We start from the raw sequence: 26,567 nt of genomic DNA on the forward strand, positions 1-26,567 counted from the left end.
AAGCTCAGGTAGTTGTTGCTTGAATTGCTGATGCTTTGGATTCAAACAATGTGGATCATTACAAAAACTGCATTCATTAAATAAAGGAGTGGCTACAAGTAAACCTTCAGTAACACTGACCAGTTTTCTACCTAACATCATAAACTACAGTCTTAAAAGTGATAATTGAGGTAAATCAACACATTTGACAGTCAACAGAAACCAAACGACTAAACTGGTGCTAAATGCTGGACTAATGCATCACATTGCAACGTGTCCTGTATGTTTCTGCTCCCGTATGTTCTCCTGAGGAAAAGTGCTGCACTATTGACAAGCTTCAAGCTTGACTTTGGTTTGGCAGAGGCGTTAATCTCACATTCACTATTATTGCATAAAGCTGAGATAGCAGCAAAAGGCACAGAGTTTATAGAAAACACAGAATCTCATTCCTCTTCAGGGTTAGCAATGATACAAGAAGCTCAACACATTTTATATATGAAGGAGAATTAGAGAGCAGGAAATAAATGCATCAGACAAGACTGGAACAAGCTACTAAGGAAGTTGATACTGAAATGGATTGAGTTGAAAAAAAAAAAATCATTCTTTACAAACTGATTGTATAAATCTGTATGATACTGTCACAGTGTGGAGAGCAAACATGTACAGAAAGTCTACATTTTGTTGTCACTTGAGAACATGCAGTTTATCTGCAGCTGACTGAAACCACAGCTGGATCTGTCTCTTCAAGGTGACTTTCAAGTATCCAAACTGAAAAATCACATTAAAAAAAACAAGCTAAACCACAGCCGGTGTCTCCCCTGTCATTGGTTAATACATTGTAATATACTGTACACACCCATATATAGTAATGCAAGCAGAATATGTAATAAAAATAAAAGACAAACTTCAGTTCTATTTACAAAAAAAACAATTTTGCTGGATGTTTTTTTACTCCAAAATCAACACATGAAAAAAAAAAAAAGCAAAAAGGCATAAGCGAAATATATACACAGTAAATCATCTGAGCTTCATTTATAATTAGCACACTACAAAATAACACTTACTGATGCTGAAACAAATGCTTCCCTTTTTATTGCTACTGCAGCTAGAGTATAAAAAGACACTTAAATACATATTTTATACACACACTAGTTCATTACTGTGCATAAAGCAGTACAAAGTGTTTCATATCACTGACACACACTGTGTGTCAGAATTTTAAAAATCAGTCATATTTTTCCTTGTGAAATTTACTTGAAAACAACTTTTTTTTTTTCCTACATATAAAAAATCCAGAAATGCTAAGAGCTGAATCAGCTTCAATATGAAAACACAAGGAGAAAATGCTGCACTGATTACATTTGTTGTCTTGGGTATTTGACATTTAATATTTTCTAATGTGAATAAAAAACAAACAAACAATCGATTGTCAGACATAGGAGTCGGTTGCAGAGAGACAGTACAAAAAAAAAAACGGAAACGGAGGAGGTAGATATGGTGTCTCTACAACCAGCCTATCTGTGCGTGTACATATGTGTGTGTGTGTGTGTGTGTGTGTGTGTGTGAATAGCTGGGCTCTGAAAATACCCCGAAAGCTTCTTCATACGTACCAGAAGTATGGTATTGAGATTTTCAGATGCTTTATATTGTCTTTGATAGCTCGTATACTTTCAAAAGTGTTTCATACATATACTGTATATTTATAGCTTTTACTGAGGGGGTTTACAGTAGAAACAACACAATTAATATACTAAAAGTTTGCTCCATTCAGCTCACTTTTGAAACAATACTGACAGTGTAACGTTCCTAATGTCTTTAAGCTGTTCTTTGGTGTTATAGCAAGGCTCGTGATGATTGTAAGAAGTCTCTGCAAACTATATAACAGTGTTTCAAGTACCGTGATATCCGCAGTCTGACACAGAGGCCATACCTGGATGCGTGCATGTGTCCTTTTGCGTGTGCTTGCGAGTGAAATCTATGGCTTTGAATCACACTAATTTGGCTCTTTGACATAAACCAAAATAAATAAACAGCAACAAATGATGATGACACATTTTCTCCCCAAAATCACGCCGCAGCATGAAAACAACTTAAAGTCAAACTCCGAGTCAAAAACAAAAATACGGGGGGAGGATTGTATTTTGCTCTGTGATGTAGTTTTGTAGTGAGCAAAATTCACACCGAAGAAAAAACACTGGAATATTTATGGATGAGTAGAGATTGCTGGTGCTCATTTTGAAGGCGCATACAAAAATAAATCCTACAATTCCCCAAATTCTTTGTCTCTGCTGTCTTTTGTTTTAAGCCTCGACAGCAGCGAGTCCGTTGCTGTGGGGCTTGTAGCCATTGGCCTCGTTGTGGTTGAGCGCCTGCATCTCCTGACCAGCAGCCTTCTTGTCTCTGGCCATTTTTTCCATCTGTAGTTGTCTGCGGTGATAGTACAGGTAACCCGGCAACAAGAAGCCGGCCAATGAGAGGATCAGCAGCCCCAAGTTGATCTGAGGGATGATGAGATGACAGAGACAAGAGACTTTTTAAAAAAAATCAGTCCAGGAAAGTGTGACAAATAATAGTGACACACAATATAACTTATGTGCTTGCAAAAAAAAACATCTTCTGTGCTCAAAATGCCCCATTGCACCCTGACAATTGAGACCCAAACATACACTTGCTGCAAGACTGAACAGCACTGACAGCTTTGTGTGTATCTGTGTGTCTCTGTTTGAAGTGTGCGGGCCTGTAGAGATGACAGCGTGTCCTCACCCAGTAGGGGTCTCCTTTGAGCGGTCCGACCATGGCGATGAAGAGCGGCTGCTGTAGCAGAGCGATCACGGCGCTGATCATCGACTGGAGGCCTGTCAGGGTGCCAAAGTGGTTGGACGGGTAGCTGTGGGAGAGAAACTGGGTGGTTAACCAAGAGTTTGAAACAGCAATAAGATGTGAAAAGAGCTGATGCTGTATGTGGAAGACATGTACACTGCATTTAACAATATAAAGTTGTGTTATAGTGTTCAGTACTGTGCTCAGTATAGTCAGTATTTATTTCGTTTAGTTAAAAAGTGTTGTGGTGTGTTTCTTGAACAAACAGGATATTGCGTCCCAGTTTGTCAACACATCTGGTTGCTCTTATCACACTGTAAAAGTGCTGATTTATGTTTGTTGTTTATATGGTGCTGGGAAACATTTCTAAATGACTGAGAAAACACTCTCATTGCCAGGTCTAAAAATATAACACTTTTATAAAAGTTGAAATCACTCACACAGCAGCATAAAGGCCTCCGCAGCAGGAGTGGATGAAGCCTCGGACCATAGTGTGGAGGATGAAGGTCAACACCTAAGACACCGACAAGAAAAGAGACAAGCAGCAACACAATTAATGAACCAATCACAGATACATAAAGCACTCACTCATTTACTCTTTGTTTACTTGTCCTCTGGCTAACATAGTGCATGTGTGTTACCTGCAGAGGAAGGCTCTCTATGAGACAGCAGCATCCGAAAGCGAGCAGCAGCATGTTGGTGAGGATGAAGGCCCTCATGGCGTTGGTCACCTTCTGGATCTTACGGTCTCTCTTGGGTCCGCTGGTCTGTCTGATGGGACACAGACCAGCGTGTTATAACATTAATGGTAACTGGAACACTCCCATTTAAATGTCTTCATCCCACATTCACAAGTACCAATGTATTCAACATAAATGGGTCATCACAAGGCCGTGAAGACATTCAGCGAGAGTTCAGTGTTTCTTTAGCATAATAATTAATCTAGAGGTTGATACTTTTCAATCAATTTTATTTTATTTTAGCATCCCGTAGGTCTAGTGGTTAAGATGTGTATCATGTTTCCGGTTTGATTCCAGCCCTGTCTATATTTTCTCTGTCAAACGATCCAATAAAGCCAAAAATGCCCTAAAAATCTAAAAAAAAAAAAGAAAACGGTTTGAGTTTACATCTTTAAAACTGTCACGACTCACTGCATGTACCTCTGCTCTGTGCCTGGAGGGACGGGCTTCTCCTCTTCACACTCCTTCATCTTCCAGTCCATGATGTAACCGATCAGAGGACAAGTGGCCAAACACAGCAGCTGCAGGGTGCCGAAGATAGACGAGTAGAAATTCACTGAAAGAGGACATATAATAATGAAATATATGCCACAAAGTCGCACACAGAACACACATCTGAAACCACATTATAAGGCTGCTCACCTTTCTCTTTTGCCTCAAGCGCCAGCTGCTCAGATGCTGAAATATGAAAAACTGTTATTAACACTTTTTAATAGAGCATAAAACAAATATATAAAAACCCACAAACTGTTTGCTGGGATTGTGTTTTAGGGTTTGACACTCACGGTTTTTATCACCGTGGGTGACCATGAACTCCAGCATCTTGTTCATGGCGCCCATGAAGAAGATGATTCTTAACTGGGACATCCCCATCGTAACCAGACTCCACAGGAAGATGGGAGAGAACACCGACCGACGGAAGGGAACTGTATCTGAGAGAGGAGGAGACAGTTACACAAGATTATTTACTTATTTTTTATATATATTATATGAAGGGAAGATGATAACGATTAATTTCCTTAAAGAGTTTAACTGTAAATGTTCTGGGACATCCAGTCTTTCATGTCTTATGTTTCTCGGCTTACTTGGTGCAGCGTCAGATCCATTAGGAAGTTTCTCTGTGGAGTGTCGGACATCCCCATTTTTCTGGCTCAGTCTCTCTCCGACAGCCTTCTGGTCCGTTGACGGCAGCTCTTGCATTGTGAGGATCTTACTATTACGCACAAATACGCACAGAGACATTAGGGTTGATGTGCTAAACATTGTTCTGTCTTGGTGTCGCTTTCTAAGAGATGAATCGGCAAACTGGCAGCCACACTGACCTGTAGTCCACCTCATCGGGTGTTGGGAAACCTTCTGTTGGCCAGTTAAAGAAGCAGTTGAAAAAGACAAACCCGGCAAGACCTGCCCACATCCACATGATCACCTGGAAGGACACGCCTGCATCGTAGATCAGCTGAAGGGGAAGAAGTGGAAAGTTTTTTTTTTAAGCATATTGCAGTTGCTTTTGAAGTTCGAATGCAAAGAGACGGTTTGAACCTCACAACCACACAGTCTTCAGCTTCTCTGAAAATCAATCATTTAATCCTGCCTTCCAACTCAATCTATCTGTTCTTATAGTCATGGCAATCAAATAATGCTGCGTAAAAATAAGATTCCAGATTGCTCAAACAATATGTGCAGTGAAATGTAGGGTGAAGACAATTTCTCAGGTGCCCAAATGAATATTTAGACAGGATTTGTTCGCTGTACAGTAGGAGGGCTGTGAGGGATTTTGTCTGCCATCACTTACATTGTAATTGCATTATAAGGGGATCTTCGATGGCCAGTATGAACAGGAGGAATAATTATGGCAAGAAAAATGTGTCAATTCATTTGGGCATCTGACTATTGTTTTAGGATAGTCTTAAAAATTGTGAATCTATCCTTTAAGGCTGTACTAAAAAAACTATATGTGATATAAGTGTTAAAAATGGCACTGTAATGTAGTACTATGATTATATATTTACATGTTTTATTTAAGAAAGGTGTGTAGAATATGTCAATGTTATTGTTCATTTCTTAATGTATAACTGTGTTGGTACCTTGACTCCGGGGAAGGTGACTGCAGAGGAGGCATAGGAGCCGATCATCAGAGACATGACAGTGGAGCTCAGAGCGCCAAACATATTGGGGAGCTGCAGAAACAGAGGAAGAGAGGAACATGAAACTAATTATATAGAAAGACTCCACATATCTTTAGTTCTATTACTGTAATCAATTAATCACCAATCACTTAGACCTCCGTTAAGAGAAATGTGGTTTAGTGAGTCGTTTTGACCAGCAGAGGGCAGGCAGCTGCTTTGTGTGAGCAGAAGGATGAACCAGACTGAGAAAGTCATCATTAGTGTAGAGTCTGTGAACCTCTTCTGCCTCCAGGGTTTGCACTCAGTAACACTGAGCAAGGCAGACTCATTAAAACAATATTAGTCCCCATGTCATGAGGAAACAAGAAACAAAGTTATGACCCAGTTCGGGTCCTGACCCCATAGTTCAAAGACAGACTAAGCTATACTTAGACACGCATCCACAGTCTTTATTCTTGCCATTTCAACAAATTCTTTGAGTTAGGATTAAAAATGTGGAAGTCGAGGAACTTCACACGGCTCCATGGACCCGGCTCGGGGGCAAGCATGACACACAGCAAAGGGGACAACGTAGCAGGCACCAGGCACCAGGCACTAACACATCATATATCAGGTCGACCTATTTACAGTAGTAAGAAGCTTAGCTAACATAACAATGACCTATTGTGCTGCCAGCACACTCAGTGTCCTTTGATTAGAATTTTAAATGGGTCAATCACGATTATAAAATCACATGTGTGGGATTTTAGGTGTGCTGCCCGACAAGCTCACTATTCTCTCTCAACTCTGAATGTGGTTTTCCAAACTTCTGCTGCCATCACCTAATGTTACGGCTGGGTCGGAGTTCACCGATTTAGTGTCAGTCTCCCTTAATTCCCTTCCACAAGTGTGTGCGCTCCCCACACCTTTACACTGACCTCTCTAAAGTCAGACCAAGTGATGTCAAATCAGGGTTGAGATATTATGAACACAATGAGCCAAAAAATAGTGCTGACACTTTTATATTAAAACTTTTTTCCCCTCAACCAGTTCAAACATTTATTTACTTTTTTGAGATTATTTTTGACTTTATTGGATAGACTCATAGAGAAGGTACAGACAGGAAACACCAGGAGAGAGAGGGGTATGGCATTCAATAAAAGACCTCCGCCAGAACTGAACACTGCAGCTAAATGCTGCATCTTAACCCCGAGGACGCACAATTCAGACATTTATGAGTCCAATGCTGACCTCAGGTTGTCTTGGCTACAGCATAGAGAGAAGTGGATGAATGGAGGCCAGAGAGATGAATATAATCTACAAACCTTGCTAACATTCACTGTAAATTATAAACAGTAAATGTAATGATTTTAAAAAGTGTGGATTTCTCAACAGTATTTTAGTGTCCATTTATGTTCTTTAAACCTGCATTAACGGTTTTCTTTCACCACATGGGTAAACACAACAAGCTGAAACCACAGCATTTGCATATCATTACCTTATAAAGTTGATATGGTGAACCGACCATGGCGTATTTGCACATCCAGCAGATACGGTGCAACATTATCATTCATTGAAAGTCATGTTCCAGGCAACCTGGTGAACTTAAGTCCAATATTCAGTCTCCTTGTGGCTTTGTGTTGTTCTCCACTAACTACTGAGGGAAATATCTGTCTTTTTAGCTGCTAGATGCTCTATGTTCACCAGCTGGTGCTGGGCAGGAAGAGTTCAGTGGGTCCATAGAGACTTTTCACTGAAAACAGCAAGAGCGAACCAAAAGAGTAAAGTTGCAGGCCAGAAACTAAAACAATTAGTCAAAAGCAATGCAGAGCTGAGGAGAAAGGCAGAGATGGGTAATAATTCTGTAGGTTTGTTACTACAAGCAACCCCCTTTCACAGACACGTAGTCATATTGATTATAGCAGCTTGAAGTGTAGCTGGTATTTGTGTCTGATTACCCTAGGGCTCAATCATAAACACCTGATGTCTGTAACTTTTTTTAATGTTATATGAGTGTGCTTTAAACGTGTGCAGTGACACTGTTTGAAACAGATCTGTCACATTTGCAGCGGACTCCCTGCTGCTTTATGAAATAACTCCCAAGAACAAGTTTCTAGGAACTTTATTACCTCATACAGACATTCCTGGAGTTGTTTTTTGTCCAACAAGATGTAAAATTGCAAGGAAAGTATTTTTTCGTGTGCGTGCGGGTTAGGCATCCGTCTAGAGATAGGCTGTGGTGACAGTTAGTGGTAAGCAGACTAGTGTGTGTGTTTCAGGGGAGGCATGGGGTCACTTCGAGGGCTGACCAAACAACGATGATGGCAGGAAAACAGGAAAAAAAAAACGCTTTCCTGAAGTTGCTCAAAAGAGAGCCAGACTGTCTGAGCGAGATGAGAAAAACATTCAAGAGAACACTCGTCATTTAGCAGTTTGGAGAATCGAAATACTTCATGGCCCGTCTTGTCTTGGCCATGAGAGCCGCAGCGCTGGACTCTCTGACTGCAGAGATTCGTGGAATGTAGGCGCAAGGGCCCTCTGAGCACACAGGGGAGTTCGCATCACTTACTAATGTTAAAGCAAAGATATTCCAGCCATGTGAGATGTCAGTTAACTGATGTTTGCTTTCAGAGGACAAGCAGCAGCTAACCAGAGTGTGTGTACGAGAGATTCGCGTGTGACAGAGAAAGTGGGAAAAAGCGTGAAGTGTGTACATGTGTCGGTGCATGTGCCAGCGGCAGACAGTTCTCATAAAATACATTATTCACACATTGCAGCACATGTCCTGCATCCTAACGGTGCCAGGGGGACGTGGACAGAAACATGTGACTGTCTGGAGGCACACGAGGATCAACTGGTGTCAGAAAGTCACGCAAAAAATGGAGCTGTGGCTGTTTGCTTGTCACAACTAATCAGTTCAGGCTCTACGCCTGGTGTGCTCACTCACTTGGGTGCTGTAAGACTTTGGCACCAAGTTTAATTAAGACTTTAATCGCAGAGAGAGTGGGCCAAATAGTCGCTTAATGAGCACTGAAATTTCTGAATATGTGGAAGAAGGGTTGGATACGAGGAGGAAACATTTGCAAAGGAGAGGAAGAAAGAAGAAGAGAGATGTTAAAAAAAAAGAGCAACGATAGAAATGATAAAAAAAAAAGAGAGGTAGTGGGAGTCACATTTTTTTGGTTTGACTGATCTCTCCAGGCTCCAGCTGCAGCCCCTCTATCTGTGGAGCTCCCAGCAGGAAACACTAAACCACAGCTGATTAACACCGGCTTCTTCTCTCCACCTCAGCTCTCACTGTACATAGACTGGTCCAGCCCCTATCCCTCACAGTGCATAGTGCTCTTGTCCAGCTGCACTGGACTTATATAACACTAAAAAAAGCGGTCTAATGTAAAGATCGTGGGTTGATCACAAGTCCTCTACGTCCTGTATGGAAGCTTCAAACCGTGACGCATGACTCTCGCTTTTGAAGTCGCTTTGTAATTGACCCTGAGCATCTTTTCTGAGGGTCATCCACAAGTCCCTGAAGAGGACTTTATTTGTTGACCAACCTTTGTTAGCAGACACCAAAGTACGCACAAAGAAGGCTGACAGCTCTCGTTAAATGCAACGAGGAACAACTGAAAGCACTTTTCTCGCTGCTGTGTGATCAGACAAGCCCCTGCATGCAGCCAATACTGTTGAAGGGCAAATCTATATCTGTTACCATAAATACAACAGAGGACTTTCCTCATTCCTTCAGAGCCAATCTGACACGCTCACAGTAGAATTCATACTTAAGATACTTAACAGACATTATTACTGGAAGCTGAGTGTGCAGGAACCAACACGGCGTCCTGAAGGTTGTGTGTTTCTGGCAGAGATGTGGCATTAAAACCACTAAAGCAGAAGTGAATCACCTCTATGTTATGCAACGACGGCCTCATATGAACTTCAAAGCTACCGGGGTACAGGTTAATGAGGTTAGAGAGTTTAAACTAATTGTTAGAAATGATGGTCTAATGAAAGATTTGGATGTTTTTCAAAGCATTCTTTCTTTGTTTTGGGCGGATCGGTTTGAAATGTTGAAAATGAAGAGAGAAGATGCAGTCACAGTGAGATAAGGAGCTGCAGGGCAAACCTCAAACTTTTATCAGTTTAGGCAACACCCTTTTACTGTGCTGTTATATGAAAATGAACTTGGACTGATTACAGGATCATGGTCACATGTATCATGGTCACATGTATTGAACATTAATTAAAGTGTGAGTTATTTCTTCGATTAGCCAGTTTCAATCATTTCATTTTAAAAGAAAAAACACACAACAGTGTTCTGAACTCTGTGAACAGTCACACAGCAAACGATTACAGGTTTTCAAGAAAGTAGTTGGTAATGTTTTGTTTATTCTATTTTTTCATCCGCAGGGGAATTGTCCAGCTGAACCGGAGATGTGTGATTCATTCATTCATTCATTTACAATTTTCATCACTGTTCCTTCAGTGAAAACCCATTATCCTTTTGGCCTCTAATTATCATTTTTAGGCTCCTTTGGGAAATTCATATTTTGCTGCCAGTTTTCTGCTTTTGTTTGCTACATTACTTTTTTATATATATATATATATATAAATGTGCACACCAGAGCAGAGCACATAGTGTCTGTAAAGACCTCGATCAATTTTGTTCAGTTACAATATTTGACTAGAAATGTTCAAAACCTACCTAAGTTTTATGTTATGATGCTGTTTTATGATTTGTGTTTTTGCTAGTGGAACGTTTATGACTGTGTAAACTGTAATTGCTCCATCACACTATGAAATATTAATACGTACTTTGCTATTGTTTATTAAAACTATAATATGTTATTGTATCGGGGGGTAACTAGCCATAATAATAGCTGGAAACCTTGGACAATAACAAGCAGAGGAGCAGAGATTTCTTGTTTTGGAATCCGTTCAAGCTGTTTCTCTCACACTTATGCTTAAAAATGATGACAGAATGTGTGTGCATGTCTCTATGTCCTTGTGCTATGCCGTCATCAGCTCTCCAGAACAACGACAACAACAACAACAACAACAAAAGACAGCCAGCAGAGAGATGAACATTACCCAAGCATGTGTGTGAGTAATATCTATTTTATGTTATGTAGTGTGTGTTAGCAGCTAATCACTCTCTCACTACAATAAGTTTCTCACGGATTCTCACGACAAATACGAACATGCACTGCCGATTTTTTTTTTTTTTTCTGGGCACAAACATGTGATGTATCCATACTTGTACTTATGTGTATCTCTGTCTGCGTCTGTGAAACAGAAATGTTGACTCATGTTACACCTGAGACTCTATGCATGTGTGCACCTGTCGTACAAATATGAATGTCATGTTTCACCAATATACGCAAGGTCGTAGTAGTAGTATGCACAGTAGACAGCTTGTATCATACTTTTGATGGTGTAAAAAAAGATTTTGACTTTATCTTAGTGTTATTTTTACCAAATTGTGCAATTTTGTACATGATAAATAGAAGAACGTGTATCTGATTTTGAACAACCTGTCCAAAACACTTTTCCTTTTTGAGGAAAAAGCATTATCTGGACTTCTCCAATCCATATTCCTCATATATGTTTGGGTTTTATTTACATTATTTTCATTCATTCAGTCATTCACTTTTCCATATTATTATTTTACTATTGTTACTTGCGTCTACTCCGTACAAACACATCTAAAATCCTGCCTCTGACGTTCTTTCTGAAGTTTCAGAAAATTAAGTTTTTTCATATCCTTTCATTTTGTTTTTTTGTTTTTCTTGCCTTAAAACGGTCATGTCAGCCATTTATCGCCATTGCCAGCAGTCTTCAGTGAGACCGAACGGCACAGCTGACTGTTAAGTAGCAGAACATCCATTTAACTTGTGGAAGTCAACAGAAAGACAGACTGAGATGAATGTCTTAGCTGTTCTGTTACGTTGAGCCCGGCTACAGTCAACGCACAGACGAGAGGTCAAAGCAGAGGGTCATCTGTCCATATTCAGCTTTGACTTTCATTATCTTGACATCTGTTTCATGTCTGTCTCCCTTTGTGTACATAACCATGCGCACACATTTGTACATCCACATGTGTGCACAGTCATGCAGAGTTGAAAAGAATTGATTTTTTTGCTGACTGCTGCGCAGAACAGAGAAACAGACGAGAGGGAAAGAACTTGAGACAGAACATTAAGGGAGGAAGAGAAGGAGAAGGAGAAGAGAAGGAAGAAGGAAGTCAGAGAGTACAGAGGAGACAAGAGAAAGTGTGGCCTTGAGTGTTTTGGATAGAGGTGAGTGGGCCGAGCCTTGGGGAGGGTGTGTGGTCAACCGCAGGCCGTTATTGGTGGAAACACAGATGGGAGACTTTCCATCTGTGACAAATCATGTGCAGCTCAGACGGGGAAGCATGCACACGCTGTACCGACGCAAAGCGAAATACTTGACACAGGAGGCAGTGGCAACAATAAAAAAACGCACTTGATAACGTTGGTACCAGCTGACACATCACACGCAAAAACACATGCCTGACGTGAATGTAAACAAACACAGCTCCCAGTCCCAACACACACTGTTTCCTCAGCTGAGACAAATAGAGGCCCCAGCCATGCTGAGCCTCTCAGCTACCAAAACCTCTCTGCGCATTTTGTTCCAGGAACACAACCCTACATTTGTACTTTCTCAGAATATTAGTTATGTAACCACAGTAGAGACATTTCAGCTCTTGACAGTTTCAGCGCTGGTATTATTATTAATATTAGCAAGGTAAATTTTGGCGGTGACCGAAAAACTTTCCTCTTCTTACTGGTAAGAAAACCAGATCGGGTATCTGAATAAGGTAACGAATGTTCTTGTTGGATGACTGCATGCATACTTAACATGACGACGATGGAGGAGAGAAAGACAAGAGGCTATGCAGGCTTGTTTTAATTTCTCACAGTCTGTGCTTTGTGTGTGTGGCTGAACGACGTAAACACAGCCATAGAAGGAGGACGAAGAGACAGACTGAAACATTTCCTTTTGGCTCGGAAGTCAAATATCAAATGATTTGCGTTGTGTGTTTCATTTTATCCTCTTTTGATCTACTTGTAAGCTGAATGACTGGTTTGTCAGATATGATTTGGACAGCTCTAAATATTCTAAAAATTTAAGACACACTGACAACAATTTGGAGGTGCTCAGGGACACATAGAGTACATAGTGTGAGGACAGAGGCAGCCTTGGTAGCATTAGATGATCGTCTAATCTAATTTGTGGTTTGCAAATAAGACGACAAAGCTCAGTCCATTCCAGAGGCGAGGCGTTCTCGCCCTCATTCATTCTTTCTCTACTAGATTCGAACAGGCCCTTACGTGTAGTAGTTGATAACAGATATGATAACCATCAAAATACTGGTGCTGCTGAGCATGTGAGCAGGACGTCACCCACAAAAACAATGGAAATGACTCCATACAGCAGTTATAGCAAATCAAAAACTTATAAAAGAAAAATAGTAACACTCATATTGTGACTCTAAAATGCACTTTTCTGGACATGTAGATTATTTATCTACATAAATTACATTTTCAATACACTGATAATATGGTATCTACTCTGTGCGAATGGATATCATATCAGATAAAAATCTACTATCAAACATCAATATTATATTCATACTGTATGTCAGAATCTGTGTCTTTTTCTGTTTCCGGCTGGTTGTGTGTCTCACCGTGATGGAGGTGAAGGTCAGGCAGATGCCTCCAAAGCCGTTCAGGGAGAGAGCGAGGAAGATGAGCGCTGACAGCGCTGCAGGGAAGAGGAGGAACACAGAGAAAGACTTAAAGCAAGGTAAATTTTAAAACAAGGTTAGAGGACTTGTTGTCCAACAAGTCCAACAGAAAGCTGGACAAACTAGACTAGATGAGGCTAGAAGCTGGTTGTCATAGAGGAGGGGGAATAAAAAAAATGTTGGACACAGCACCTCCAATTTCAGGGAGGATATAGGGGAAGGGAGTTTCTAACTTTCAGGCATTAAGATGATCTTCTTGAAGCATACTGAGGCTGTTATAAAGTGGAAGAAGGAGTTGGTGCAGGAGCTTAATAAACAGGCGACATGGAAATAAAAATATTGCATTTTTAGGTAGCACGCAGACATTTCCTGGTGTGTGTTTAATACCAGCTGAGACACTGTGACTGTTATTCACAATTTCCCATCTGAAACCACATGGCTCCCGTTGCTGCTAGAGCCAATTGGTAAGCTTTAGTAGCTAACATGGACAGCTGTGGAGGAGGGAATGTTAAGAATGTGGAGAAAATCGTTTGAGGAGCATTTGGAGCTCACTCATTTCCAAACCTCTTGGCACACCTGTCCAAGTGCACCAGGTGTAACTGTCTGTGTCACACAGTTAAACTCTGCAGCCCTCTGAAAGTCACTGCTTTGAACCTCTCCAACAGCCCTTCTTAGACAATATGTATTAGCAATTTGGAATTAATTCAACGTCAATCCAATTATACTACAATACTTTATCCTTGTACTACATACACCTTTGGGTTGGGCCTATGAATAAAGGTTTAGTTTCAAACTAAATATGTCAAACTCGCCCGTTTTTACCCTTTGGCTATGAGCAGTGTGTTATATAACACAGGTGAAGGAACACATCCTGTGTTAACTATGTTAACATAAAGATGTTGCTCTTCCACACAACCAGCTGGCCTTGTTATCTTTAAGTAAATCATGACTTCAGGTGGTACACTTCCAACTGTCAGTCAGCACTTAAACAGAACGATGACTGAAATAGACTGAAGTGGGAAGGTTTTCATGCCACAGACAATATTCAAATCAGCCACATGTGTTACTGTCTGTTGATTTGTACTCACTTGGAGGGTCGTAAGCCGACACAGCCATCAAGATACAGGAGAAACCAAAACATGAGCTGTAACAGAAGAACATTTTAAACTCTTGCGTACTGTATCATACCATCACAGCATTTATCAATTATAAATTGTGCTTGCATAAATGAGCCAGCAAGTATAGAAATTGCCACAGGCCATGTAAGAAATACCACAGTATTACTTTCTGCAGGTGACTCACAGTCTATGTGTTTGCAAATGTCTGAGTCACACAGCTGCCATGTAATTGAGTGAAAGTGTGATGAAAAATGAATTTAGACACTGTTGAATATGGCCAGCAGATTCAGATATACCAGCTATAAAGTTAACCAATATTCTCATACATAAATAACATCAAAAATTAGCAGTAAAGTCGTTGGTTATCAGCCAAAGTCTCAAACTGTAAGCCCGAATGTTAAAACATACACAGCTCCAGATAAAACTCTTAGTTCCTGTTTATTATCAGCTTTCATCCTGTTATCAAAGCATCTGGTGTGGATATTCAATTTCATGGCTGCTTAAACTGTGAAAGAGAAAAGGAGTAAATACAGGTGTGGGAGCGTGTGCTGCATTTTACAGTTTACATACCTGTAAAGATACTACTGGCTCTACTCTGAGTAATAGTAGAGTATTCTGAGTACAGTGCAGTATAATTATGCATGAGAAGGTAGGCTATACCTGTCTTCACATGTTTGTACACCAACATTTAGTGGTGTAGACACACACACACACACACTCTACAACCCCACCTACATTCACTGATTCACACATGCTGAGAAAACACAAAGAGCACAATCTCCCTCCTCCTTCTTTGGGAATGTGATCTGTCTGCTTTTTTTTCTCTATAACATTAATCACAGATAAGGGATTAAAAACTGTTTTATGCAGCTTTCGCTTCAGATTCTCACCATCATAATAAGTATATATGTGCAGTATTCAAATCTCCATATGATTATCTAAAAATAGAGGGTACAGACGACCACACTCCCTTGCGAACGTGAAACGTCCGTGACCATTACCTGCCCATCAGGCGAATTGGGCGGGGCCCAAACCTGTCCATCAGGATCCCGAGGGGCAGGGTGGTAGCGCTGAGCAAGAAGGAGCCAATGGTGAATCCCAGATTCAGCATCTCTTCCTGGTCCACACAGCTGAGCCAATTCTCCCCCTCACCATCGGAGGAGTTGCCCAAAGGTACGACCAATGAGTCATTCACTGTGGGAACGAGTGCAGGGGAATAATAAGAACGGTGAGAGTTCAGAATATGGACAAAAAAGGCCCGATCAAAAACATTTTGAGACTTTTCTGACAGTAAGGTTATACGTCATAAACCAGTGACTCCCTACTTTGGGGTCAAGATGCCCATGATTGGTTGAAAAGGTCATGAATATTGGAAAAGTCTTTAAGTATCAAGCGGATTAAACCATGTTAATGTGTTATTTGGGGCCTGCAGAACATCACGGTGAAGTGATGCAGAGCTGCAGATTTTTACCTGAGCACAGGTGGGAGTAGAAGCCTTCCCTCTTCAGCATGATGAGCAGGGACCCCCAGCCCAAGAGCACAGCCGAACACAGCAGGTTCTCAATCACTGCCGTCACCGCCATCCACCAGCGCCTCCTGTAGGCCTGGAGGAGAGAGGGCGCCATCGCTGCTCTACGACAGAGGAGAGACAAGGAGGGGGAAGATGTAAGGGGGGTGGACAGGAAGAAAACCTTGTTAAATGTCAGGATAAAGTAAAGAAACAGGATGGCGAACATCTATGAAACAAATAGTCGAGTGTCAAAATAATAATAGACAACAATTTTGATAATTGATGGTTGTTACACAAAAAAGCCAAACATTTGTTGGTTCTTGCTTCTCAAGAGTGATGATTGGCTGCTTTTCTCTGTTCTATATTATTATAAATTGAAAATGTTTTGGTTTTGTAAAGCGCGTCAGATAAATCAAACAATGTGAAGACGTCAACTTGGTCTCTTGTAAAGTGTGATAGAATTTTCTGACATTTTATAGACTTTTCAATTCATCTAAACGATTTGTATCGAAAACATTCAGTTAATCAATAATGGAGCACAATGTTAGTTCAGGCAGAGCAACTGAAGTTGTGGTTGCATCAGCTGCTTTATTCATGCTTCACCAGCTGACTGGAACTTTCAACTCTGCTTAAACCACCGTCACAATCCCAACCTCCTCCTAATGTGTCTCATTAAGTTTTTTGTATTGTTGATTTAACTAAGATTTAATGTTCTAACTAATAACTTAACAATCTATCTCACTGTATAACCATTTGCTATAAATGGTAAATTTCTTGATGGAGGAGTCTCTGACCAAAATGACAATAGTCATTCGTTGAAATTCATGTTTTTAGATTAAAACCATAAAACAATATAGGTGCTCAAAGTATTCCTGGAATATTTATTGTGAGCTTTAATTTCAGCTTCAATTAGCATCCTGAGATGTGAAGCCATGTTAATGTGTAAAAACCAGTTGAAACAAATGTGTTTTTGTAGTGTGTGTGCTTATTTTTATAGGGAGATGTATATATCATGGACTATTGCCACATAGCCACAACATTTATAGCTCAAGATAGCATGCAATGACCGTCCCTAGATGGGTCTTTACTGCACAAAAATTCACAAGAAAATACTTAAAAACAGCACAAAACACACAAAAAAAATAGCATAAAACTTAACCACAAGCACCAGATCATTCATGACTGATCTCTCTGTAGAGAGAAAGACTCTTCTGACACTTTCTGATGTTCTGTCTTTCTACTGACTTCAACTGAATGAAAAAAACAGTGATAATTCATTATGTTTACTTCACTGGGGAGACCTTGAGATGGTGCATTTTTCTCTCAGCCTCCCTAATGAATGCCCATGTGACTGGTCATTGTTTTGTAAATCCCAGTCGGGTACCTGACACCTTGAACTGGATTGTCCTCAGAAATCCACCCACTGTGCTGTCAGCAAAGCAGCTATTTCACACTTTGACTTTGACCAAAGGAAACAATGCAGAGCGCTCAGTCTGTCTGCTTTCTTTTCTGAAACTAAGGAGAGCATCTTAAAAAGGCTGCATTTCCATATGAAAGCGGCATAGAGGTGAATCCAAAGAGGATGTAAATGCAGTGGAAGGTTTGGTTTTATCTCACTGGGATTAACTGATGCAACTTTAATATAAACAACACCACACACACATAAAACAGATAATGTGAGTGACCAGATAAAATCAGGTTGGTCATGACCACCTACAAACACTTACACACACACACACACACACACACACACACACACACATCTGGAAAGCATCTAAACAAGAAACAAAGATCCAAATATAACCAGCTATTCCATCTGGCAGTGAAGCAGAAGGAACTGGAGGGGAACAGAGAGAGGAAAGCCTTGATTTGCAGAGAGGTGGGTGGGATCGGGGGGCTGCAGTCAAAGCCTCAAACAGGAAACATGTTCAGTAGTTTTTAATGAGGACATCTTCTTAAGTATGTGTGTGTGTGTGTCGTATGGGAGAAAGAAAGAGGATCTAATGGGACAGATTTGTCTCTGCATGTGCCCATGAGTCTGCGTATGTGCTCATGAGGCGTGCGTGTAATGCGATTATCCATAGTCCAGTGCACTGCGTTTGTGCTGAAAAGAGAGTTGTAAAAGGAGGGGATTTCTTTTGTAATTGACACCCCATGCTGAAAACACACACACACACACACACACACACACACACACACACACACACACACGCATACGACTCCCCAACTCTCACCAACAAGGCGACAGAGCGAGAAAGCTCTCATTCACTCAGTGATGTTAATGAATAACCCACAAATTAACCTTTAGTTAATCAAGAGTACACTCAGTAAAGAGGCTTAATGATGGTGTGCACAACTCGGCGTGAATAATTAGTGATCAGGACTAATAATCTATATGGAAATATGTATAAATAGATATCAAATTATAAGTTTTCCCTTTTCCGATGTGATAGATAGATAAAATAGACATTTGAATGATGGCACACATGTTCACGTTTCCGTTTGTCACACATTGTTCATCTTAGTTTTGTATGACTTATATGTTGTAAAGTAGAAAATAAATGGAGATTATTGATTCCTGTTTCTTAGGACTGCAACTAACGATTATTTTCATAATCAATTAATCTGATGATTATTTTCTCAATTAAGCAGGTCATCGTTTTATATTATGATATATATTATATGCATTATAAAATGTCAGAAAATAGTGAAAAATGCCTTAAAGATCCCACGGCGACATCTTCAAATGTCTTATTTTTTCCGATCAACAGCCTAAAATCCAAAGAAATTGTTTACTGTCACAGATGACGCAGAAAAGCTTCAAATCATCACATTTGAGAAGCTCCATCCAGCAAATCTTTTGGCATTTTTGCTTAACAAAATGACAAAACAATTATTCAATTATCAAAATAGTTGCCAAATGGTTTTGGCTCTATTATTGACTTATTTATAGATTATTTTCTCAATTAATCGATTGAGAGTTTAGTCTATAAAAAAAATCAGCAAATAGCAAAAAACGTCCATCATAGTTTCCCCAAAGTCTTAACAAAAGTCTACAACCCAAATATATTCAGTTTACTATCATATATGACTAAGACATAAAGTCATAAAATATTCATATTTGAGAAGCTGGAACCAGAGAACTTTTTCCATTTTTGCTTTAAAAAATAACTGAAATGCTTCTCTTTTAAATCAAGCTGTTTAATTTTCCATTTACAGACTTAATTCCATTATAGACTTTAATGACTTAATCGACCAGTCATTTCGTTTCAGCTCTTCTGCTTTTTACCATGTTAGCCATGTTAGGAGTGTGTTGGATATCATGATTTATCATAAATGATTGTGTTTCAGTACATTTCGTACTGCAGAGTCGCTCCTATCAGTACACCATGATAAGAGTGGGCGACATATAACAACTATCACATCATCAGTTACTAATAGAGAAAATGAGTGTGTCCTTTATCTATAATCATACCAAGAAACGGCCTTAATGAATAATCATAGAACATCATTATACTGTGAATGTCAAAACCTTTACTCACAAACAGTGACGTTGCTGCTGTTGTATCGAATTGTTGCAGAAAAATGCATCAGAGCAAAAACTCTCTCTTAATAATAAAAAGGGAGTCAGAGGTCCAAACAGCAAAGTGTTCTTTGATTGCCGGCAAGAAAAGGGGAGCGAGTAGCACTTTTTACAAAGAACCAAATCGCTCCAAAGGCTTTTCTTTGGGGCATCTGTTTTTATGTCCTTGGGTCGGCTTAGGTCACACCTTATCATCCACCCTCCCTAATTTTTGACCAATTATTATGTTACTTTAATCTCGTCACTCGTTGTTGGTCAAAACTCTTCAGACCATGTTTTGAGCTGTTTGTGGATATGTCCTGGCATACATAATTCTTCCTGATTATATCCAATTTTTATATATAAGTATTGGGAATCATTTTACACCATTATTGCCCAGTTGTCTTCTTCTATTCTTAGTCATTTTACACCCTTATTTCTTGATCTCCTCCAGAGGGTATTTTTTTTTAAAAGGTGAAGACTTTAATGCAGACCCAAGCAAAGTGACATGTAATACAAACACACTCAAATTTCTCCAGTGTATGATTATGATTCTTCTACCGTGCCTCTATACGTACAGTGTGATTAAATATGGTTCATGAGGTTATAACTACACCAATACAAATTGTATCCCACTAGCCCTTATTGCTTATAAACTTATAAAATCAATCTGCGTAGCTTAATATTGTCTTTAAGCACACCTATGACATTTAATGAAAATACACCACACTGCCATCTAAGAAAGAGCCACTGCCAAAACATCCCCACCTCCAGGTCCATTTAGTAGCTGTTCTGGAGCTTTTGACTGGATCACATGGCCCTTACCAGCAGATAGTAGACAGATTGTCGTCCTAAAGCTCCAGAACGGCTACTAAATGAACTCGGAGGTGAGATTATTCTGACAACTGATTAACTGAAATTGTTTTTCAGTTAATCAAGACTTGTGATCCTGATTACAGAATATCTTGAATAACTTTGCGCAGTTTAAGGGTTTAACTGATTATTAACTGTGTGTTTATTTTAATTAATGATGTGAATCAAAACTGACATATCACCAAGACGAAAAAAGATGGATATCTGCACTCTAAAGACTTGATTTATATATATATATATATATATATTTGTTTTTTTAATGACTGTACTGTGAAAGTTTTCACTACTATTTCAGATCTGAATGTAAATCCACATTTCTGCTGAATGCCAGTCTCTCGCTGTGTCACTTTGAGCGCTATTAATCCTCTCCACGCTCCCTCCCTCTATACTTTCAGAGCCAACACACACACAAAAGAAAAGTGTCTTTTGTGTTTAACGACTCAGAAAGTGCGGAACGGGTCCCAGAACTGACCACAGAGTTATAATTTGATTATGTATTAATACATAACAGCAAAGCAGCCAGACAGAACAGTCTTTCAAACCAGAACAGACTGTCCATTACAGGCCTGAATATAGAGGCTGCGGCCACATGGATTGCATTTACATCAACACACACAATAAACACATACATCGCGCACACACACACTCATAGTAGGCATTACTTATGAGACACAAAGCAAGGGAGTCATGGCTACTCGGTGTCATGAAAACAGTGTGTGTGTGTCTAAAAGAAAGGTATCATTTGATCCTGTGTGTGTGTTTGAGCTCAGGTTATACGAGCACGTGGACTGATGCAAGACATTCAAGTTTAGGCCCGCTGCCTCCACTTCTGCTTATTGTTCCCACCCTATTTTTTGTGCAACAGCAGTTAATAAGAAACTGTCACCCTGAGGAGCAGGCAGCCAAAACACAGACCAAAAGGCCTCGGCGATGATAAGGAGCGCCCTGGTGTTGTGACACTGGAAGGTCAACGCCAACAAAGACTTGCAAACAAGTTAAGACATTAAGAGGCGGGTCTTTTTAAGGTTGGCAGGCAGTTGTAAATGCCTGTTATAACACTGTGAAATGTGTGTGTGTGTGTGTGTGTAGAGGGAGAGCAGGTGAAGTCTCCATATAAGGAAGCTGCTTCCTGAAATACCTGAGCAGCTGAATGATGCAATGTTGCCATGACCAACTTCACAGGCCATGGAGGGCTCAGATAGCCTATTTATAGCGTGGGTCAAGTTTGGATTATTGATGCTCAAATAAACTTTTTTTCTGCCTTTTTCCTACAGTTTCTGTGTTAACATTTGAGTTGATCTTGACATGTTTGATCCATCACGTGATCCTGCTTTCTTTCAAGTCTCTGTGTTGCTGCTCCCATCCAGTGCTGCTCTATTTTTTTCCCCGCGGGGTTGTTTCTGACCTTGACCAGCCGTGTTTATCAACCCTCTGCAGGACATAAAGGGCCGCACGGCAAACTCTTTATCCTCACAAGTTTCCAAGAAAATAAACCGCTCGCCCCGGGAGCCTCTGTTCCCCCTGAGGAGTCCAAAAAAACGTAACCCCCGAAGCTGCGCCCGGCCGGAGAGCAGCTGTCTCTCCGCGGGCATGACCTCAGCCTGGGGTCCGGTTACCGACACCGCGGGGCGGCCGCTGAAAAGGACCGTACCGGACCAAGTCTGCTGAGACGGTCACGTGCTGTCCGAAATGTGGTATTTGTGAGTTAAACACACATAAACGATTAATATAGGACTAATAGATACTCCCCTCATCCTTAAATCCACACGTCTACAGTAGAGCTCGAACAATTGGTCAATTAATCAATTAGTCGAACGACAGAAAATTACTCCTACAACTATTTTGATAATTGATTAATTGCTTTTTTGCTTTTTTTAAGAAAACAGCCAAAATGATCTGGTTCCAGCCTCTCAAAGGGATATAATATAATACAAACTCATATTTTCTGGTTTCTTCAGTCTTTATCCATTTAAACATATTATATCTTTGGATTGTTGACTGTTGGCTGGGATGAAACAAGACATTTGAGGATGTTGGTGATTGACATTTATCACCATTTTTGATCATTTTATAGATCAATCAATCAATCTAGAAAATAATCAACAGATTAATCGATAATGACAATAATCGTTAGTAGCAGCCCTATACTACAGGTGAGTGTAAATTAGACAATAAGAGCCTGAAATAACCGTCAGACTTACAAAAGGAATTTATATCATTGCAGAGTCGATTAGTCTCTGGGTTAGTCTGAAATTAGTCATCAAGAGTGTTGTTAACTGATCTATGGATCACTGATGAATCATTCATGTAACATTTTCCAATCCCACCTTCTCAAATGTCAACAGTTGCTGCTGTTCTCTGTTTTCCATAAAGCTAAATTAAATACTGTGTGATTTTGGACTCTTAGTCAGACAAAATAAGCAATTTGAGACCAATAAGCTTTGGGAAATTTTGATGCTTGGCAATTTTCACTATGTTCTAGTATTTTTTTTTATTTTTTAGGATGAACTACAAAAAACAGTCTTATTTACAGATATGGTATGAGTGTTGTACAATATTTAAGAATGAAACATGCTTTGACTTGATGAAACAAAATCCTACAGAACTCATAGTTTGGTTTGTTACTGACTTCTTTACTTCAAGTTTAAATTACGAGGAGCCGTGAAGGCATCACGTCTTCATCTTTGTTGATTCAAACGTGTCTGCGACTGCTGCTACTCTGTAACAGTGGTAAAACTTTAGTTTCATTTTAGATGAATACACGTTAGTTTGGGTGTAACTTTATGTATATTTTATAGAAAGTGAGCAGCGGCACATAATCAACTACAGCAGTAGTTACTTCTCAATGAAAGGGAGGAGTAGTTACAGAGACAAGTCACTTCCGAAACAAGTTTAATACCCCGATCCTTTCAGCTGCATTACTCAGCCTCGTTTTTCTGGTTTCTACAGACCCTCTTCCCATCTTTACACCCAGAATTTTAAACATTTCTCATTGTACATATTCCCACATATTCTTAAAGCAGCATCTCTTCTTTGGCATCTACCGTCAAAGATGTCTCTTCCTCAGTCTCATGCCACGTGTGAGAAGCCGGTTCGTCCTGATGCCGCCACTTTATTACAGTTAATACTATACTTATTAACACACAGTAGAAACATCGTCATCTTTACGGGAAAACAAACTCATGTACTTACTTCAGTTGGATGTCTTCTCACTGAGTAAAACGCTTGTGATGCTTCTTTTAAAGGCTCACTAAATGAAAAACTGAAGATTACAACTCTACTCTCACAGCTGGCTGCTGTTTTCCTTGATTAGTATGCAGGGGGAGCCTGAAACGTATTTAAAAATTAACCTTTTCCTTTCTCTGATTCCTTCTTTTCTTTCCTTCCTTCTTTCTTTCTTTCTTTCGTGTTAGTTCCTGAGAGACTCCACACTTCTTTTCTCTCTCTGGTTTCATTACAGACACCCCCTCTCCTAATTTGACTTCTAATTCCCTCCCTCTTTCACAGCCGGGGGGTGGAGAGAAGTCACCAGGCTGCTGCCTCAACTCACCACACCACAGGAAAAATGTACTCAGCTCAATTCAAATGTCCTCAATGCAGCCCACTGCAGCTCACAAGTCTTAAAAAAGCTCTTTACACAGAAATGAATGACATAAAATGAGCTATTCATCAACATGAAGTCACATCATTATCAAACAAATGGGCCTTTATAACTAGTTTTGGGTCATATCTATTATTTGCAGATAGGTGAACATTTGTTTATACGTCTGTGGCAGGCTACTGAAGCAAAGACGTCATTTGTTTGGGTAAATAATGTTCAGAGCTACTGAGGGGAAAACACGTGACATTACAGTCTGTCCAGTAAAGTAGAAAACTTTAGTGATGCATTCTGCAGAAATCCCCTACAAGAGTTTGTGTTGTCTTGCAAACAGTCACTTTTGCTTTGCATTGACCCAGTTTCTTTGCCATTACTTCAGTGTTTTTTGTTGTATTACTAATAGAGGATAAACACCCTTCTAGTACTGCTCACATAGATGGTTTTAATTGGACATTTTCAGGGCAGTCTGTCATTTTATGCAGCACACAACAGACACAAGTTAATACAACAGTGCGGTGCTGAAATCAAAAAAATCTGCATTTGTGCCACAGTCATAAAACATTAATGAATCTCTAGTATCACTGACATGTGAAACCATCCGAGTCAAGTGACAATAGTAACTCAAATCAAAGAGCAGGCATGGCAACAATGATTTGTTCTTCTTGTGTTATCTTATATATTTGCCCAAATCAAAATTACAAAGCAAATAAACTCATCCTAATGTTTTTGTGTGATATTTATTTCATTATGACCTCCAGCAGACTGTTTCAAGGATAAATAATCGACACAAAACTCAAATAAAAACTACATCAAGATGCTCAAAAGCCTAGAAATTCATGTTTAAATGTGGGAGGCCAAACTATAAATAAGAAGATTTGACTGATGATCATCTATTGTCATGTTGAGCCACCTGTCGCTGCGTTACATGTAGACCCTCAGACATTAAAGCAGGTCTCCGGCCTCCGGGAGGCAAAGGTCGAGACCTTTTGGCACTCGTTTTCCATTTCAAACACTCTGGTCCAGCTAATTAAAGACACAGCAATTGGTATTAAATCACACAATATATTAGACTGGAAATAATATTCTTCAAAGAGGAGCTACTGGTGGAGAAGGCAGCCGTTTTGAAGTGTCGATCATCAGCTTATATCAGCTTAACTTTCCTGTATGCACAGAAACATTCAACTTCCATCTTTATTGCTTTATTGGTTTGACAGCTGAGCTTGAGTAATTCTCCAGTAATTCTGCTTTCCGTGCAAAAGTATTAGTCCTGCTTATTGCTCCAACAGGGTTAGCGGCATAAAAGAAAATCTGCACCCTGCTGGGCCCTACAGGGAAGTGTACAGTTTTCCATTTCCAACCTATAGCGATTTTCCATAGTCGGCTCCTGACGGTCACGGCATTATAGCTGTACATGAAACGTTTGTTCCACTTCCAGGGGCAAAGTTAGGAACTCTGGGCCCCAATTTCTTAATAAATTAATCCATGTTGGAATTCGTATGAGCCCTCTCCAGCTGTGGACACCTGGTAATGTCACCTTTAACCCCACCTGCAAACCAATTTATACTCAGGCAGACAGACAATGGCATAATGTACTTTCCTCACAGTGGGAAAAGCCTGATGAAAATATGTTGAGCAATTATACTGAAGGTGAGCACAGAGAAGTGCAGAGACACCTGCGGAGTGTTTCAGTACAACAGACCTGCAATAAACGCTGTCTTTATGAAACTCATAATATACATTTCTTTGTTTGGACTGCAAGCAGCCAAAAGTTATAAGATTATTAACAATAAACTATTGATATATGAATTAGGAGGAGGAGGAGTTGACGAGCTGTGAAGATTTCTAACCTCAATTTTTTTTTTTCAATTTTGGAATATTTAACTTGCAAATCACTAGATTCTTGAGTCGATGCAGAAGTGCCTTTAAAAAAATGACCACTTAATGCCTTCTACATGATGGTTTCAGAATATCTTTGGTTCCACAATTCCCCCTTGAAATCGAAGCTCCATACTTTTTTAATAAAAGATATTGTTTCAGAAGCATATTGTACTTCTTCTAATGTGTGTCTTTAGTTTCTGGCTTATAAAGAGGCAGCCAGTGTGGTTTATTGACAGCCGTGTCAGCTTGTCATACTCAGCAGTGACATTTTCTTGTGTGTCCCCCCCCCCCCCCCCCCCCCTCCCTCAGCTGCGCAGAGGCTCCTCAGCTTTTACCCAAATTTGGATTGTCTGACTCCACCAGCTACGCAGAAGGCGAGTGAGCAGTTAACCCAAATCCAGGCTTCAAAATACCATCTCAAATTTACATGGATGATGTCACAGGTGTTATATTAATGTTATTTCAGCAGTCTGGCTTTGATTGAACTCATTTTGAGGCCTTAGACTGCTGTCATTCTGGATTACATGATAAGTGCCGATGTAGAGGTAGAGATGAGACATTTTGCATGCTATTATATTACAGATATTAATATCTTGTTTTCTTTACATTTTAA

General features: G+C 39.9%; 1 protein-coding gene across 2 annotated transcripts; it reads right to left on the bottom strand.

Moving 5' to 3' along the window:
• Nucleotides 1-1,049: 1,049 nt before the first annotated feature.
• On the bottom strand, nucleotides 1,050-23,909 carry slc43a1a (solute carrier family 43 member 1a). 2 transcript variants are annotated; one of them, XM_042419910.1, is made up of 15 exons: nucleotides 23,671-23,909; nucleotides 16,005-16,165; nucleotides 15,535-15,727; nucleotides 14,504-14,559; nucleotides 13,356-13,432; nucleotides 5,624-5,716; nucleotides 4,862-4,995; nucleotides 4,625-4,752; nucleotides 4,325-4,471; nucleotides 4,182-4,217; nucleotides 3,960-4,095; nucleotides 3,441-3,570; nucleotides 3,240-3,313; nucleotides 2,743-2,866; nucleotides 1,050-2,477 (listed from the first exon to the last, which is right to left on the bottom strand). In XM_042419910.1, the coding sequence occupies exons 2-15, from the start codon at nucleotides 16,156-16,158 to the stop codon at nucleotides 2,280-2,282; spliced, it is 1,680 nt and encodes a 559-aa protein (XP_042275844.1). In that variant the 5' UTR covers nucleotides 16,159-16,165; nucleotides 23,671-23,909; the 3' UTR covers nucleotides 1,050-2,279. The 2 variants fall into 2 exon arrangements, with proteins under 2 accessions (XP_042275844.1, XP_042275845.1); XM_042419911.1 differs by lacking the exon at nucleotides 23,671-23,909 and adding an exon at nucleotides 19,586-19,740.
• Nucleotides 23,910-26,567: the final 2,658 nt, after the last annotated feature.

The sequence above is a fragment of the Thunnus maccoyii genome, chromosome 8 (assembly GCF_910596095.1).
Source record: "Thunnus maccoyii chromosome 8, fThuMac1.1, whole genome shotgun sequence".
NCBI classification, from domain to species: Eukaryota; Metazoa; Chordata; class Actinopteri; order Scombriformes; family Scombridae; genus Thunnus; species Thunnus maccoyii.